This window comes from Nelumbo nucifera, chromosome 1 (genome assembly GCF_055504915.1).
Source record: "Nelumbo nucifera cultivar China Antique chromosome 1, China Antique-T2T, whole genome shotgun sequence".
Lineage (NCBI taxonomy): Eukaryota > Viridiplantae > Streptophyta > Magnoliopsida > Proteales > Nelumbonaceae > Nelumbo > Nelumbo nucifera.
In genome coordinates this window covers 185531270-185548987 of record NC_142649.1, presented here as the reverse complement: position 1 = coordinate 185548987, position 17718 = coordinate 185531270, and the positions used below count along the sequence as shown (strand labels likewise).

General features: G+C 47.7%; 2 protein-coding genes and 1 pseudogene across 2 annotated transcripts; 2 read left to right on the top strand and 1 right to left on the bottom strand.

Annotated features, from left to right (window-relative positions):
* Window positions 1-1694: 1694 nt before the first annotated feature.
* On the top strand, window positions 1695-4220 carry LOC104596075 (UvrABC system protein A). Its single transcript, XM_010257092.3, has 2 exons — window positions 1695-1930; window positions 3243-4220. Exons 1-2 carry the CDS (start codon window positions 1817-1819, stop codon window positions 3363-3365), a joined length of 237 nt encoding a protein of 78 aa, XP_010255394.1. The 5' UTR covers window positions 1695-1816; the 3' UTR covers window positions 3366-4220.
* A 4673-nt stretch (window positions 4221-8893) lies between these two features.
* Window positions 8894-9508, top strand: LOC148804249 (uncharacterized). The gene has a single exon (XM_088900299.1). The coding sequence runs from the start codon at window positions 8894-8896 to the stop codon at window positions 9506-9508; it is 615 nt and encodes a 204-aa protein (XP_088756425.1).
* Window positions 9509-15930: 6422 nt separating this feature from the next.
* On the bottom strand, window positions 15931-16693 carry LOC148804248 (uncharacterized; annotated as a pseudogene).
* Window positions 16694-17718: the final 1025 nt, after the last annotated feature.

The following is a 17718-nucleotide window of genomic DNA, read 5'->3' as shown; positions in this document are numbered from 1 at the left end:
CCAACTTTGAAGTACCTTTGTAGTTGTGGTCTTGTGGACCCGGGAGTGATGGGATGCACACAGAAATCAACACCGAGCACGTCTCATAGGTCGCCACCTGGACCTCAATCAAGTCGGCAAGCCCTCGAGGGAGGTCGCTCCTCACGTCGAGGTTGCTTCAACCGATACTGACGAGGTACCACAGGTCGGTCCTAGATGAGGTGCTATTAACCGCCCTGAGTCGTGGACGAGGTCGTTGGCTAAGTTTCTACCAAGTCGGCGGTGGAGGCAGGTCGCCAAGTCGACAACAGGGGCAAGTCGCCAGATCGGCAACAGTGCTAGGCCGCTAGCTAGGACTCCATCATTTTGGCTAAGGCAAGTTGTCGCCTAGGTGGTTCTGGGAGTCACCCAGTTGTTCCGAGATGCCATGTGTCATGATGCTAGTGGAGGGGCAAATCTGCCCTGATGGAGATTTTTTTCTTTTTCCAATGACGATTATTGATGAGAAAGTCAAAATTTTCACCAAAGAAAGTCAAACTTTTTCCTATTTTGATGATGATCAAAGGTATTTTTGGGTTAATTAGATTTTAAGAGGAAATGGTAAAAAAAATAGAGAAAATTTAATAGGGTATTTTGGTAATTTGATACCTTCCGTCATCTGGCTTAACGTCCGAGAGGGTATTTATTACAACATAAAAGTTGAATGAAGAGGGTCTTTGTCACTAACGCATAGTACGGGGGGTTTTTGTAAGTTACCAGAGTCGCAAAAAGTAAAAAATAACACCTGGTAAGTAGATTTGTTCATGGGCCGAGCCGGGCTCGGGCCGGGCTTTTGCTCTTTATTAACATAAATTTTTCAGGCCCGAGCCCGGTCCGACCAACAGGCCTAAAACTTGGGCCCAAGTCCGGCCCTCATAAAAAGCCCGAAGCCCGACCTGGGAGTCTGAGCACCGGTGCCCTCTGAGGATTGAGAGAATGGTGCCTGTTGAGTTCGCCGATTCCTGGGAGTCTGAGAGTGAGAATAGAAACTGAGAAAGTGAGAAGATAGAAGATGACAACAGTGCCGGCCAAAGAGAGAGAGAGAAAGAGAACTCACCGCTTGAGAGAGAGAGACGATCTAGATCTGGTAGCGCCAGCCGCCGATGCTTGAGTTCGTAGAACGAAAATGGTGCGCCTGGGTTCTGGTGGCGCCAGTTGTAGAGAGAATTGAGAAGATAGAAGACCTAGTTCTAAGAAGAGAGAGAACTGAGAATGAGAAGAAAGAAGATGAAAACGGTGCTGGCTGGAGAGAGAGAGAGAGAGAGAGAGATCACCGCCGAAGAGAGAGATGACTACTTCTGGTGGCGTTGGCTGCCGGTGACCGAGTTCACAGGTGCAACTGGGTTCGCCGGTTCTAAGAGTTGAGAGGGAGAAATGAGAGCTGCTTCTGAGAGTGAGAGTGAGAAAGGAGAATGAAAAGAAAATTTTTAAGTATTTAGGGTTAGGATTAGGCAGTTTAGGAAAAGTCGGGCCGGGTCGGGCTCGGATCGGCCTTTTTTAACAAACCCCCGAACCCGACACGTAAAATAATCGGGCTCGAGCTTTTAGGCCCGAGGGTCAAGCCCGTGGGCTAAAACACATGCTCAAGTCCGTCTGGGGGTCAGCCCGGCCCGTCGGGCTAGCCGGCACATGAACAGGTCTACTGATAAGTGATAATCCCTGTATTTGCATAAAGTTATCAGGGATGCTGTGGTCATATCGGGTGATTCAGGTGAAGCCCATCAAACGAGTTGCCCTTTCTTAAGTCTCAGGCTCTTCCATTTTCTTCGACTTCCACCGAACGTTTAATGAACTACGCATGGATCCGAAGACGGACAAACTCGTTAGAAGAGCGACTATGGTGGCCACTATAACTGCTTCCTATTTCCTTCTCACTGCCGACTACGGCCCCGAACCTAACGTCCTTGATCCTGTAAGTTCATGGTTATACTTTTTTTTTTTTATCATTTCCATTAAACAATGAAATTCAATTCCTAATCTAGGGAGGATGAACTGAATTTATCTTTGTTCCATATTGAAAATTTTCTTGTGGATTTCTATATATTGCCGGCCTTCTGCAGTTCTTTGGGTCCTCATAAGTCATAACCACTGTTACTGTTAAGCATACAATGATTTGGTAAGTTTATGATACTCATGATAATGCTGTTTTAGGTTTTCCTCTGAAACATCCCAATAGGTTTTTATTCTTTTTATCCTTTCCTTGCAAACTTGTACTATTTGTTCTAAATGGTGTGTACTATCTGTATTTACATTAGCTTTATTTGATTTTTTTTTATCAGTAAAATCAATGAAAGCTTTATTAATATAGAGAAAATTTACAAAGGAGAGCAGCCTCGGCTAGAGACAACTCCAGAAAAACCCTATTAGGATTACAACCAAGCCCAGAAAATCTAATCTCTTCTAACCCCTTGTTTTGCTAATTGATCTGCTAGACTGTTTGCCGATCTTGGAAGCCACCGGATTAGAGTTTGCATATCTTTTGACAGGCTTCTGAATTTTTTAATTTCACTTCTGAACCACGAAGGGCTCTTTTCCTCTCCTCTCAACCTTTATTTGAATTTGAATGGTGTGTAGTATCTGTATTTACATTAGTTTTATTTGCATTTGAAGTTCCGGTTGTTTCTTTTTTTCTAGATGATCTGATTTTAGTTTTCGTATCATTTGAACCCACAATATCATCATGTAATTGGAGTTATTTCCGCTTGTTAAGGGAACGACTTATGAAATCCAGAAATGATTTTATGCCCATCACTTCTTAGCAACAGGAGATGGATCCATTTTTTTATGATGAAGTTTGCCTCAAATACAATGGAAACTACAGTACAGTCTACATTCATTTCATTCTAGGTGCTCTTTAAGCGCTCCATTAATGTTTTTTCTTCTCAAACTTCTAATTTTCTAGCGATGTCAACCTACTTAAACCTTAAGTTCTAGTTTGTACCGAAGTCTAAGAATGTTACGAGTATATTTCTGCTAACTGTGAAAACACTTGAAGTAATTCATACATTATGATAAAGCCATTCAACTTCTTCCCGATCTGAAGGGTTGTTATTTTCAAAAAAAAAAAAAAATCTGAAGGGTTGCTATTTTTGCTTGATAGAATTGTGGTGCATTTGGGTTTTAGTGTCAGTCTCTTTGGCTTTAGCTTGGCTTGTTAGAAATTTTACTTTGACCATTACACATGTTATTTTTGAGTTCTGAATTCTGATTGGTTTCAATGGCAGATCAAGAGGGCTTTAAAATCAGCAGAACATTCTGTTAAAAGTCTTGTTTTTGGCTCAGAGAAAGAATCTCAAGAAAGTGAAAAAGGGAAAGGAAGCTCCAATGTTGCAAGGGAACATCCATAGTCCATTTTCAATTACTTCGCAAATGCTAGAGTGTTGTTGAATTTTGGGAAAGATACAAGATGGAACGCTGATGGTTTTCTGTCCCTTTGCCACTTTGGCAGATTGCTTACTGTCTTTTGTAAAGAAATTGGGCTTGTAGATCAGATGCTAGAGGTAACTACCAAAAAGAAAAATTCAGATGTTAGAGGTCTTAGATCGGATGCCATTACCACATAAGTTGCTTTTTCTAAGCTTTTTTTGTTTTTTCTTTGTGATATCCAAGCTTTGGAATTCAGAGAAGCTATACTTAAGAGTAAGGAAAATAATTTGGAGTTTTACAAGTCTTCCTGACCACCTCTGGTTTAGTAGAGTTGGTGTTTGGCATAGAGCAACCTTTTCAGAAATGTCACAGGATTGAAATCCTGTTAGTTTGCTGCATGCTCTCTAGGTTGAACACCCTTCAGCCCATTCTGCCTCCCTAAGTCACAAGCGCTTGGTTGAAGGGCTCTAGAGGCTGATTGAATAGAAACAATAAAAAGGAAAAGGAAAGGAATACTTGCTACATTCCGGTTCATAAACGAGTGGGAAATTTCAAGTTCTTAACCCGGTTTCATATGCATGGTTTCTAATCTTACATGTTACCTCTTATGCCCCACACTTCCCCTAGTGCCGAGTCTAATTTTCTTTTCAATTTCTGTCATTTGTTGTTCGAGGTCGAGGATCACTCCCAGGAACAGGTATTGCGGGATTGCAGCATGTAGGAGATTAGTCCTAGAATGAACCCAAATGAAATTCTTTGATTTGTAACTATGATGTCAGAATGATGTGAATGATTCAACTTTCAAATGGTTAGAATCCCTTATTCGGTATTTTTTATTATGTTAGGACAACTTCCAGATGTCTATGTGGTCTTCTGCGATATGTCCTGATCAATACGCCAGTAGGCTGCGATATGTCCTGATCAATACGCCAGTAGGGGCGTATCGTGTGATATCGATAGTGTTTTTTTTTACTTTTTTTCTTTTCTTCAAAACCGATATCAGTCAATATGTATCGATACTTGAACCTTGGTCCTGATATGTATTTTCTTGTTTTTGGTAGAAATCTATTTCTCATTTTTGGTCGAGGTCAAATTGATGATAATGATGATTAGTGCCACAATGGAGTTCCGGTTACAGAGATCGGGAACATTGAGTGGGATCCTGAAATGACATAATCTACCTACGTATAAGCTTAAGGAGATCACAATCTAACATCCGAAGTATATTGTGGCAGCATTTTAATAAAAAAAGTATATTGTGGCAGTTAATGCGAAAGAACCTTTTGCCATCAAAACATTATGTGGGTGTTCGACATTGGAGCGTTTTTACAAGTGGGTCTTGATTTACAAGTGTTTTGTCAGCACAAAAAGATATTGAAATGCAGGTTGATAGGGTGTTTAAAGTAATTTGGCTTATTATTATAATATATTTATAAGGGTAAATTTTTTAACTATGTATATGGTTTATCTAATTGATTAATTCTATCATTAATATTGTCTTAAAGTGTCCCTACTGTTTCTAAAAATTGGCATTGCTTTAAGTTTTAACGGAAATAAATGAAATATCAAATTTGTCTTTCACTATTTCTCAAATTTTTAAAATAAAATCTAATAAAAAATTCAGGAAGAGGAAGGGGATCGCAGCTCCAACGATGATGCTTCGGATATGAAAAAACCTCTTGATGTTGGTGCATTCGGCTGGCCTGTATGGGGTTGACATGTGTCAACTAGAGGGTGTCAGCATAGGCTCGCCATGGGGATGCTCAGGGTTACCTGACGTGGACCAGGCGCGCCCAATTGTAGGGCACTGCGTGGCTCCGGTAGAACATCTCGACAGGCCCTTGTACGGCTCGCATCTGGACCATCCGAGCCCAACTACCTCTTGGAAGCTCCAACTATAAATACAACGCACCCCCCACTTACCTTGCGCACGTACTAACTTGACCGTCGAAGTCCTCGCCTCGGGTCCTCACACGAGGCCTCTAACACCTCCCTTGCAGATTCACCGCTATAGGAACTGCACTCCATCCTCCCTCGAACGCCCTTCTCAGTACTAGCCCTCAGCTTCTATAGTATCCGAAGGAGCGATTCGCCACGGCCTCAACTCGTCTCCTGTGGACCCTCAGAGCCTTTGGCCCTCCTTCAAAGCTTGGGAGTGAATTTACTTTGTTGCCCTCATCCAAACCGAGCATCAACAATTGGCGCCGTCTGTGGGAAACGTCACTAAGACGACCCCCTAAAACACTATAAACCCAAGATGTCCTAAGCTTCAGACATAATGGTACAAAGAGCCAGGAACCCCCAGAACCTGGTCACAAATGATCAGTTTCAGTTGGTCCTCGATCATCTGGAATACCTCACGCAGCGCGTGGAACAAGCTTGCCCCCAGGTAGGAGGTCTCTCCCAAGGCGACCGCCCCACCGGGGTGTCAGATCACTAGGGCCAGCGTCAGCACATTGAGCCCCCAGCACTCCGCCTAGCCGACCCCCAACGGGCCGAGCCCGCCGAGTTCGGTAGTAGTCAACCCGCTAGCCCACCACATAGGAACAAAAGACTTCCCAACCGAAGGGAGGAAGAGCCAGCATGGTCCGAAGATAGCTGCCAACCTTCTGAACAACGGACGAAGGCGGGCACCTCGGTTGTCATAGCGCCCACTCAAGGGCTGAGGGTCGATGCCGTGCCTCTCTGCACCGGTCTCAGACCTCCGTGGCAAGCCCCAACCAACCCTCAGATTACGGAACTACGGATCAAGCTCAGGGCCATCAAGGACGAGCTTCGCTAGGTTCGAGAGAGCCGAGCTGACGCCTCGGCCGATCAAAGCAATCTGACAAGGAAAATGGATGCCTTCACCTCGAATATCATCTCCAAGCCCTAAAACTCCCACACTGGAGATGTATGATGAGAACTCAGACCCCGACGACCACCTGGAAAGTTTCAGAGTGCTAATGACACTCAATGGGTATTTCGATGCCTTGACGTGCCAGACTTTCTAGGCCACTTTCAGGGGAGTTGTTTGTCGTTGGTTCTCCAACCTCCCACCTCGGTCTGAGGTCCTACATCGACCGCTTCAAGAACGAAGAGCTCGAGGTCCATGACCTCGACTCCATGGTCTCTATGCACGTTGCCATTAATGGGCTCCACCCTGGTTCAGCCCTAAAGTGCTCAGTCGCCAAGACCTCGCTGAAGACGAACCTCGAGTTCCTCAAGAAGGCCCAAAAGTACATTGCGGCCGAAGAGGTTTCGGTCAGAGACCACCAAGAAAGGGAAGCCGAGCACCACAACGGGCCTTCTGAGAAGAAGAGGAAGGGCGGAGACCACCACCACCTCAACAACAACAATAGTAAGGACCATAAGAAGCCACCGGCCTCGGCCCTGGCTTACAACTAATACACACCACTCAACTCCACCCGGATGCAGATATTGATGCAGATCGGGGAGAAGTTTATGAAGTGGCCTGAAAAGATGAAGAGGAACCCTAAGAGGGGAAATCCCAAGAAATACTGCAAGTACCACCGTGGCATTCGGCATGACACTAAGGATTGCTATGACTTGAAAAATGAGATAGAGTCCCTCATCCAAAGAGGACACCTTAAGTAGTTCGTGGGTGGAGGGCCCGATGCCTCCTCCTCCCAGCAACAACAGCAGCACCAGCAGATAGCCAAAGTCATTGATGTCATCGCCAGGGGCACGACCTTGTGTGGGGGCCTCGGCCTACAAGGCCTACACCAAGCAGCTAAACATCCAAAGGCCTGCCCTCAAGAAGACAAAACAGCAGGAAACCCTCTCCTTTATGGACGAGGACTTAAAGGGGGTCACAGTCCCCCATGATGATGCTCTCGTGATCTCGGTTGTCGTCGCAAACTTCATAGCTAAAAGGATTCTCATCGACAATGGTTCCTCGGCTGACATCCTCTTCTATGAAGCTTTTGAGAGGATGAAGATAGCGCCTGAGTGCCTCCAGCTAGCCGATGTCTTTGCTTGGTCCGCCGTTGACATACCCGGAATTGACCCTTCGGTCATCACTCACAAGTTGAGCATGGACCCGAGCTCTAGGCTAGTTCGTCAAAAGCAAAGGAACTTTGCATCGGAGTGTTGGAAGGCCATAGGAGAGGAAGTTGGCAAGCTACTTGATGTCGTCTTCATCCGAGAGGTATACTACCCTAACTGGTTGTCAAATGTGGTTTTAGTAAAGAAAGCTAATGGAAAATGGCGGATCTGTATTAATTTCACGGACCTTAACCGAGCCTGCCCTAAGGATAGTTTTCCTTTGCCGAGGATGGACCACCTCATCGATGCCACTACAAGGTACGAACTACTCAACTTCGTGGATGCCTTCTCTGGATACAACCAAATAAAGATGCACCTAGAGGACGATGACAAGACCTCGCTTATCACCGAGCATGTCACTAGGGGTGGATTCGAGCCAAGCCGAGCCGAATACTACTAGGCTCGAGCTCGATTTTGAGAAAAAATATTTTATAAAAATAAAAAAATTATATATAAAAATATTTTTATTTGATATTTAAAAATTAATAATTAATAATTATAAACTAATTATAATAATTATATATATATATATTCGAACCAGCTCATGAGCCTCGTAAGCCGAGCTCCAGTAGGCTCGAGCTCGACTCGTTTAATAATTGAGCCAATGAATTGGACTTGAGCTCGAGCTCGGTTGAAACCAAGCTGAGCTGAGCTTTTCATGACTCGAATACGAGTAACTCGTGAAAAGTTCGGCTCGTTGCCACCCATACACGACACTTATTGCTACAAAGTGATGTCCTTTGGCCTTAAGAATGCAGGGGACACCTACCAGCGCCTTGTCAACAAAGTGTTCAAAAATCAGATGGGGAGGAACGTCGAAGCCTACATAGACGATATTGTGGTGAAGAGCCTGAAAGCCGAGATGCACACCTCGGACCTAGCCGAGACCTTTGACACCATGCGAAAGTTCAACATGAAGCTTAATCCCAACAAGTGTGCCTTTGGCGTCACCTCAAGCAAATTCTTAGGCTTCGTCATTACTCAAAGAGGCATTAAGGCTAACCCGGAGAAGATACAGGCCATATTGGACATGGCACCCCCCCGGTCGGTGAAGGAAACTCAGAGACTCACCGGTCGAATAGCTGCTCTCAACAGCTTCACGTCGAAGTTAGCTGATCGCTGCCTTCCCTTCCTCCACTTCATCAAAAAGTTGAAGGATTTTCAGTGGACAGAGGAATGCTAGCGTGCCTTTGACGAGCTAAAGGTCTACCTCGCCTCACCTCCCCTCCTCGCTAAGCCAACTCCAGGAGAAACCCTATATCTATACCTGTCAGTCGTGGACGAGGCAGTCAGCTCAGTTCTGATAAAAGAACACGAAACGCAGAAGCCGATATACTACATTAGCAAGGTCCTCTGCGACGTTGAAACCATATATCCCGAGGTGGAGAAACTGGCCTTCACCCTCGTAGTCTCGGCTAGAAAGCTCAGACCGTATTTTCAAGCTCATACTATAGCGGTCCTGATGAACCAACCTCTTAGGGTTGTCCTCACCAAGCCTAAGACCTCAGGGCACTTGACCAATTGGGTCATCAAGCTCTCTGAATTTGACATGCAGTACCAGTTGAGGCCGGCCATCAAAGTACAAGCCCTAGCAGACTTCGTAGTAGAGTGCACCTTTAGTCGAGCCCTCTACCGAGCCCCCGAAAATGCTAAAGGGGACCGTCCGACCGTGGAGGCTCACCCCAAATGGAAACTCTTTGTTGATGGTTCATCCAACACCAAAGGAAGCGGAGCGGGTCTTATCCTTCTCACCCCAGATAATGCAATCATAGAGTATGCGCTAGGGTTCGACTTTCCAGCATCTAACAACGAAGCCGAGTACGAGGCCCTCCTCGCTAGATTGCAGCTTGCCAAGGACATCGGCTCCCTACACGTCGAAGCCTTTAGCGACTCACAACTGGTGGGGAACCAAGTCAATGGCGAGTACGAGGCCAGAGAACAAAGCTTCTCCCTACAACGATTTCCGCGAGCTGAGAACACAAGAGTCGACGCCATTTCTAAGTTGGGCAGCACCTTGGATGCAGCCCTCGACTGCACTTTTCGCATGGAGAAGCTACCGCGACCCTCTATAGAATAAGCCCAAGTACTTCCAGCAGAGGCCGAACCATCATGGATGGACCCCATCATCGACTTCCTACCAACAGAACAACTATCCAATGAAAAGAACCAATCCAGGAGACTCCAACGACAAGCAGCCGACTACACCTTGCTGGAAGAAAAGCTATACAAAAGATCCTTCACCTTACCTTACCTCCGATGCCTTCGTTAAGAGGAGTGCGAGTACGTGCTCCGAGAAATTCATGAAGGCATCTGTAGTAACCACCTTTGCGGCCGAGACTTAGCTCAAAAAACACTAAGGCAGGAGTACTTTTGGCCGACTCTTCACAAAGATGCAACCGAGCTGGTTCGAAGGTGAGACCAATGCTAGAGACCTACCAACCTTTGCCATCGGCCGGTCACAAACCTCTCAGCTCTTAGCAGCCCCTGACCCTTCGCCAAATGAGGAATGAACCTCCTCAGCCCTTTCCCTCAGGCAACGGGGGGAAGGAAATACCTCGTCGTCGTTGTGGACTACTTTACAAAGTGGGCAGAATCCGAACCCCTGTCTACCATCACAGTTCGAGCAATTCAGAACTTCTTTTGGAAGAGCATTATTTGCCGCTTCGGCCTCCCCCACATGCTAGTCACCGACAACGGGAAGCAATTTGACAATGCCAAGTTCCGGTAGTGGTGTGCCTCCCTCGACATCAAGCAGTAGTACACCTTGGTAGGCTACCCCCAAACAAATGGCCTACCCAAGGTCACCAACAAAACTATACTGGATGGACTGAAAACCAGACTCAACCGAGCTAAGGGCCTATGGGCTGACGAGCTCAGCAGTGTACTTTGGGCATACCGGACCACACCTCAGACGACCATGGGAGAAACCCCGTTTGGCCTAACCTATGGTACAAAAGCAGTTATCCCAGCAGAAATCGGCCAACTGACACTCCGAACTGAAACGCACAGTGAAGTCGAGAACAGTGAAGCACTTAGAGCAAACCTAGACCAACTGGAAGAAGTCCAGAAGCAAGCACAAGGGTAGCTGCCTATCAGCAACGAGTGGCCCGCTACTACAACTCGAGGGTAAAAGAGAGGCACTACAAGGAGGGAGACCTCGTCCTTAGGAAAGCCATTGTCCCCGAACCAGGTGTGGGTAAACTTGGTCCCAACTAGGAAGGCCCCTATAGAGTCAAGAAAGTCGTAGGTCCCGACACCTTTTGTTTGGAACACTTAGATGGAAGACCCGTTCCTCGGACGTGGAACTCAGAGAACCTCCAGATGTACTACCAGTAAATGCAAATTTTCGACTTAATGTTTAGCGTGTGTTCTCACTAAGTCCCCAGGACCCCTCGGCTTCGCGATTGGCCGAAGCGCGCAGCCTCTCCCGAGGACCTTGCGCTCGTGCTGGACCGTTGCCAGGGTACATAGCCAGTGGCGAACACCCTAACTTAGCGCCTTGCCAAACTAAAAATACAGTAGGATGACCAAGGCATCACACGCCTCTCTACCTGCCTTGGCGGCGGATGGCCTCCTAGTCATATATACTTAACGCGATTAAGTAAACAATAGCCCCGACCAATGCGGCGATTCACCTCGGCCTGAGACCCCGACCTCCTTGGAGCACCACCTCGGCCTCGTCGAAGTAACCACTTGGGAGAGAGACTAGCCAGGCGAACTACATCTAGGCCTCGGCCTCCCTCTCATACTTCGGCAAACCACCTTGACCTAGCCTAAGTGAACACTTGGGGGAAAAAATGAGACAGGCAAGTTGCACCTTGGTCACATACCCTTGCCTCGGCCTCGGCCTTGGCCCCTCAATAACCTAAAGCGAGCGTGTACCTAAAGCGAGACATTACGAATCATTTTTTGAACTGTGATCTCTTTGTTGGGGGGGCAGAGACCTCTCGATAAAAGAGAGAGAGAGAGAGAGAGAGAGAGAGAGAGAGAGAGAGAGAAGGAGAGAACACCATACAAAAACTGCTCTAAATTCATTCATTCATCTTGTAAGGCATTTACAAAAAATTTTCTATGGCCTCAATGGCAGAGCACATTTACATCATAAAAAAATAAAAAATAAAATCAAGAAGAACCCCCACTAAGCTTCACCGCTAGCCGGGGGTGGGGTAGAGTCGTCAGCGTCATCAGCAACCTGAGTCTCCTCGGGGGAGTTAGGAATCACCTTCAGCTCCTCGACATCAAAATTGGGCATCACCTGCAAGAGGGCCTTCTTGGTGTCCTCGATGCCATCTAGGAACGATGTGGAGGCATACTCCGCGAGGGCCTGCTGGTATTCGAGCAATTTCTTAAAGGCCTCCACCGCCTCGGCTGTTGCCTTAGCCACCCGCTTCTCCGTCTCGGCCGCTGCCTCAATAGCACTCTTCTCCGCTTTGGCCACCCGCTTCTCGGCCTCAGTAGCCCGCCCTTCGACTTGGGTTGCCCGCCACTGAGCCTCTATGACGATGCTGTCAAGGCGGACCCTCTCCTCTTGCTCTTGAACGAGGCGGGCCCGTGTTTTCTTCAGGTTGGCCTCCAACTTTGTCCGGAGCAGCTGCTCATCCTTGTGGGCCTTGTTGAATGTGTCCTGCTTGCCCTCAGCAATGGTGACAATCACTTGGAGCTTCTCCTTCTCCTCGAGCCTGCCTAGGTGCCCCAAAGTAAGGCTCATCTGGTTTCCCAGACCGATGAAATGGAGAAAAGCCTGCAACAAGAATCACCAATAAGGACTACAACAAAGAAAGAACAAAAAGACGAAGCATGAGGACAAAAGCTTACCTCGGCCAAGTGGTAAAGCCCCTTGTCGTGGACAGACTGAGGCTAGCTCTGCATCATCCTGAAGCGATTCCTCGAGAAGATCGCTCTGCTCACCAGGGCTACCCGATCCCTTCCTTAGCAATCGAGTCTCCCTCGCGAACTAACCACCGGGGGCGAAAGACCTTGGAGGACTGCTCGGCTCCCCCGGCAAGCTCCTGTGCAAACGTGGGGGTGGATGGGGGCCCTGTAGGGTACCCCTTGGTGGGAGGCTTCTTCGTCGCAGCATCCCCAACGTGGCGCTCACCGTTGGCCACCTTCTTCGGTGGCTACTCTCTCAAGGCCTGCTTAGCAGTTCTCTTCTTACCCGCCTCGGCCGGGTTCTTGGACCCCTCGATCGGCCTCTACCCCTTGTCCCCCCGGCCTGTGGGGACTTGTTGTTGAGTGGCCCCCTTAGCGGGGACTTGTTGCTAAGCAGCCCCCTTGGTAGGGACTGACGCCCGCTTATCCCTCGCAAGCACAACGTCGACAGGCCTTCTCGGTGTCTGCCCTCCTGCTTTCTTGCTTGCCTAGGCCTTCTGTTTGGCGTGAGCTCTCTCCAACAGCAACTTCTTGTCGTCCATCGGCACCTCTACAAAAGGAAGACAACGAATCAATATCAGCAGACGAGGATGAGTGGAACAAGTAAAAAAGTTATGAAACCTCTCCCACCGAGGAGGGTAGGTGAGCCACGACAACTGCCTCCTCGTCCCGAAGCGGAGGGGGACACTTCTTGATAGTTGTGCAGGCCTCTCCCCTACTCGACCTAAATGTCTAACCTTTGGGGCAAGAGATGAAAAAGAATTTGCCCTTCCAGTTGTGGATAGACGTGGAGTTATCGATGGGCCTCCCCCTCCGTGGCTGAAGGTAGTACATGCTGGCCTCAGAAGAACGCTTCCTCGATATAAACATGGCCTGGAATAACTTCGGGGTCAGCTCCATGTCCCAAAGCTGAGCCCACACCAACATAGCTACGAGGGTCCTAATGGAATTGGGCATCAATTGACTGATTGTGATGCCATACCACTCCAACAGCTCTGAGATCAAGGGAGGAAGAGGAAACCTAAGGCCAAACTCTAAAAAGTGTTAGTATATACAAATTTCCCCCTTGTCGGGGGTCCACGGCTGGTCACCAACATCTGGAACCCTAAGCTGGTAGGACCGAGGTATGTGAAACCTCCTAGCTAGGGCTTTCACTAAGTCTACATCTAGAGTGTTGTCGAACTCCGAACATGGAAGGTTAGCCATGGCCACCCTTCGGGCAGCACTTTTGGCCATCGTCCCCTGGGACGGGCTCCGGGATCTACTCCCCCTTGGCTTGGGGGGACCCTTCTGGCCCCCTCGGCGTCGCAGATGCAACGTTTTCACTGGGAGGGTCATTGCCTCGGCGGCTGCCCTCGGCACCCATGGTGTGAAGAGAGCTCCCTTCCAAACCAACCAGAAGTTCATAGCACTCTAGGCCAGAATCAGATAAAGACATGGTGTGAAGAATTACCTAGAGACGGAGAGGAAAAGGAGGAAGATGAGGTGTGTTGAAGAGTCGAAGGTCTAAGAGCAGAGTTCACTTGATAGCAAGGGCGCATAGAGACAAATGATGAAGAAAAATCACCACTAAGGCCCTTATTTAAAGAAGAATGAACGGCTCAGATCCCACCGGATCCAACGGTCGTGAGGCCTTCGCCTTCGCTGACCATTTGCGGTGTGACACTCGGTGCCTAGCCTTGAGGAAAAGAAACGACGCCTAGTGAACCAGTGTGTGTCTAGCCTCGGGGAAATGAAACAACGCCTAGTGAACCAGCGCCCAACCTCGGGAAGACGAAACGACGTCGAGCGAACCGATCGACCCATTCGTTGCAACCCGCCGGTTCGGGTGCACAAACCCGATGGACGCGTAGACTGGCTCGCCCAGAGCGCCCGTCCCCCCTACGGAAGACTCTCCTTGCTAGATCCATATCGGGCACGACCCCGGCGTGCCAGTCCATGAATCATGTACTGTGCACAGCCCCAGACCGTCATTGCGTGAGTACAAGGCATAGGCTTGGCTCAACCGGGCCCCCACCACCTCGGTCTCCCTAGCCGAAGCCAAGGCATCCACAACTTCACCTCTCTTCCACGAACTGAAATTAGGCCGAAGTAGAAGCGAAATGAAAGCGACGCCACTGCAGGGTACACTCCGCTAAACAAGCCCGATGGCACCTACCAGTATCAACACTCCCTTTAGCCGAAGCTGGGGCCCCTTTTGGACACCCACCTCAGCCTTGGGAGTGGGGGGCAAGTGATGTAGGTGCATTCGGTTGGCCTGTACGTGGCTGATGCGTGTCGACTAGAGGGCACCAACATAGGCTCGCCATGGGACGCTCAAGGTTACCTGACGCAGACTAGGCAGGCCCAATTGCAGGGTGCCATGTGGCTCTAGCTAACTACCCCCTGGCAGCTCCGAGCCTATAAATACAGGCCCTCGTACGGCTCGCATATGGACCATCCGAGCCTAACTACCCCCTGGCAGCTCCGACTATAAATACAAGGCACCCCCCACAAGGTAAAGGATTCAGTTCGAAACCTTTGTGATCTTTAGTGCTCTCTCCTCTAAGGACTTAGTGCTATCTGAGACCTCGTCTAGACCCCTTGGTTCCAAACTCATTACTTACCTTGCACACGTACTAACTTGATCGTCGGCATCCTCGCCTCGGGTCCTCACCCGAGGCCGCTGACACCTTCTCCCTTTCAGATTCATCGCTACAGGAACTGCACTCCATCCTCCCTCGGACGCCCTTCTCAGTATTAGCCCTCAGCTTCTACAGTATCCGAAGGAGCGATTCGCCTCAGCCTCCAGTCCTTGGCCTTGACGCATCTCCTCTAGACCCTCAGAGCCTTCAACCCTCCTTCAAAGCTTGGAGTGAATTTACTTTGTTCCTCTCGGCCAAACCGAGCATCAACACCTCTCATCCCAGCGACAACGAAATTTTTAACTTGAAGGAAGCTTTGATTAATTCATTCAATAGCACAAATCGAGTGTTGAGGCATCGCCAATAGTGGAACTGGTCCGCACACCCTTCTCTTCTTCTTTGTTGTTCAAAGCTGAGGTACACTCGTTACGTACGCCCAAACTGGGAAACTTGATCCAAGTTTGCCCTGACACAGCAAACCGACTGGGTTGAAGGAAACATGAAGTCTCAATGGTGATTTCGTTTAGAGGTTCTATGATCACCGATGATCGGAGGACTGATATGTCCAAAAGTTACAACTGAGTTGATATGTTCACTTGCCCCAAAGAACCACTCAACCGGGTTGAGAGAGAGAGAGAGGTCAGAGGAGGAAGGGGGTGTCAGTGTGCGTCGAGAGGAAAGGTGTATTTTTACATTCCAATCCTATTTTGCGGCCATTTGGATGGCGTGTAAAAATTCACCAAAATTCGGTGTAAAAGTGATTTTCAATTTTTTTTTTTTACTTCGATCATCGATGTAAAACTCCATCAAAGTAAACAAGGTGTAAAAACTCCGAATCAGCCAACGACTCTTCGTCTCCTCTGATCCTCTCTCTCACCATCAAGCACTTCGCTAGCACCCTCACCGTTGTTCTGCTGGTCACCCCTTCTCTTCCACACCCTCCCTTTCTCTCACTCTTTCTCTTCTTTTCTCACCGTTTTTCACAGATTCGAATGCCCTAATCTCAGAACATAGAGGACGCTCTCAGGTTGTCATCATCCCCATCTCGCAACGAACAGAAGGTACCAGATCTAGAGCTAGCTACATCGCGGCCCTGTTCATGACTACAACCATTACCAATGGCGCTACTCGCATCATTCCTGCAACTCAAATGGGAATGGTACCCTATACACATCGAAACATTCAAATTCAAAACCCTAGCTCTGGCTCCACCACCACCAACATTCTTGCTCCATTGACTCTCTAATCCTTCTTTCTTTACCCCCTTATCGGCATTCCAAGCCAAAGGCTCAGAGCTTCTTGCATTGGAGCCTCCACGTCGTACTTGCCAAACTAGGCTACTCCTCCCAACATGGATTCCACCTCGACTAGGACTACTTGGCCATTTTTGGAACTTGCACTCCCCAGCTGAGTTACTACGTGAATAAGGGGTGCTACTAACCTTCCGAGAAGCCGCTCCTCTAGCGGCCATCTTTGGCCAGTTGCAGCTATTCCCAGCCGAACGTCTCCTGGAGAATGGCCATATATTGATGTTGAGCTCCGCTGCGTTCGCGCCATTGCTACTTTTCCTTTCTTTCTTCGTCTTTGTCTCTGTCTTCATGATTGTTGGTGGTTGTAGAGGATGCCACGGCTGCCACTTTCCTTTCACCCTTCTTGGAAATGTCCCCCCATTGTTTGAATGTCAAAAATATAGGCGGTGACTCGGATAACAAAGCTGCTGACTCTAGTCTTGGCCCAGGCTCTGATTCGGGTTCTGGAGTGTGCATCTCCTCTGCATTGGCTTTGGGTTCTGAGTCAAGTGGGTCCAAGTGGTGGGAAGGGAGGTGGAACGGGAGCAGAACGCCATCAACAAATAATTCGTCAGTAGAGTGGAGGTTGGGTTGTGGGAAGGATAGGTTTCTTACTATCTAGAACTTGAACTCAGGCGAGTTGGAAGCGCTGCTCCTCCTTCCATTGTTGCTGGGTGAGAGAATTTTGTGGGTTGCAGGTGTTTGAGCTTCTGGTTCAATTCTGGGTTTCTCCATGGATGCGATCATGCGAGAGCCGGCCAGAGAGGGAGAGAGAAAGTGTGTGAGAGGGGAGAGGAGGGAAGTGGGGAGTAGTTTTTGTTGTACAGAGGTGGGTGGTGTGAAGTGTTTTTTTTTTCCTCGAGAGTCAGCACATGGTTCTGTGCAGTAATTTTTACATGGGCTTTTATTCCAAAACGGTTGAATTTGGAATTTACAAGCATTTTTAATTCTAGAACACACATAAAAAAATACTCTCATGATTTACACTCATCTTCCAAACGCACAACAGTATAAAATTAAACATTGACCGATTCAACTTTTGTGATGATACATTTGGTCGTTTTTCATTTACATCAGTGTATTTTTGTATTTACACTGAAAACAAACATCCTAAAAAATTTTAAAGTTCATGTGGTATGACATGTTTACAGATTTTGATGAGAATTAGCAGACGCTAACGATAGGGGTAGAGCTAATCAATTGTTAGAAACAATAAGGGTGGTTTAAGGCAATAATTAAACAGTAATGGTATAATTTGTCAATTAGTTAAATAATAGGGTTATAGGGGTAGTTTAAGAAATTTGCTCCATTTATAATGACAATTGTATAAGAAGTCAATTTTTTTTTTCAAATTTCAATGTGCCACATCACCAAGGCGATTCAAGAAACATCAATTTAACATTTCAAGAAACCGCTCCTTTCTTGAACTTCGGAGCTAATCATTGCAAAAATGATTTTTTTTTGAAAAATAGACTACCAAAATGCGATTTTCTTACTGATTC

Coding starts and splice junctions, on each gene's coding strand:
- LOC104596075 (XM_010257092.3), top strand. CDS start 1,817: ATGGATCCGAAGACGGACAAACTCGTTAGAAGAGCGACTATGGTGGCC. Junction 1,931..3,242: donor AACCTAACGTCCTTGATCCT/GTAAGTTCATGG, acceptor TTTCAATGGCAG/ATCAAGAGGGCTTTAAAATC.
- LOC148804249 (XM_088900299.1), top strand. CDS start 8,894: ATGAACCAACCTCTTAGGGTTGTCCTCACCAAGCCTAAGACCTCAGGG.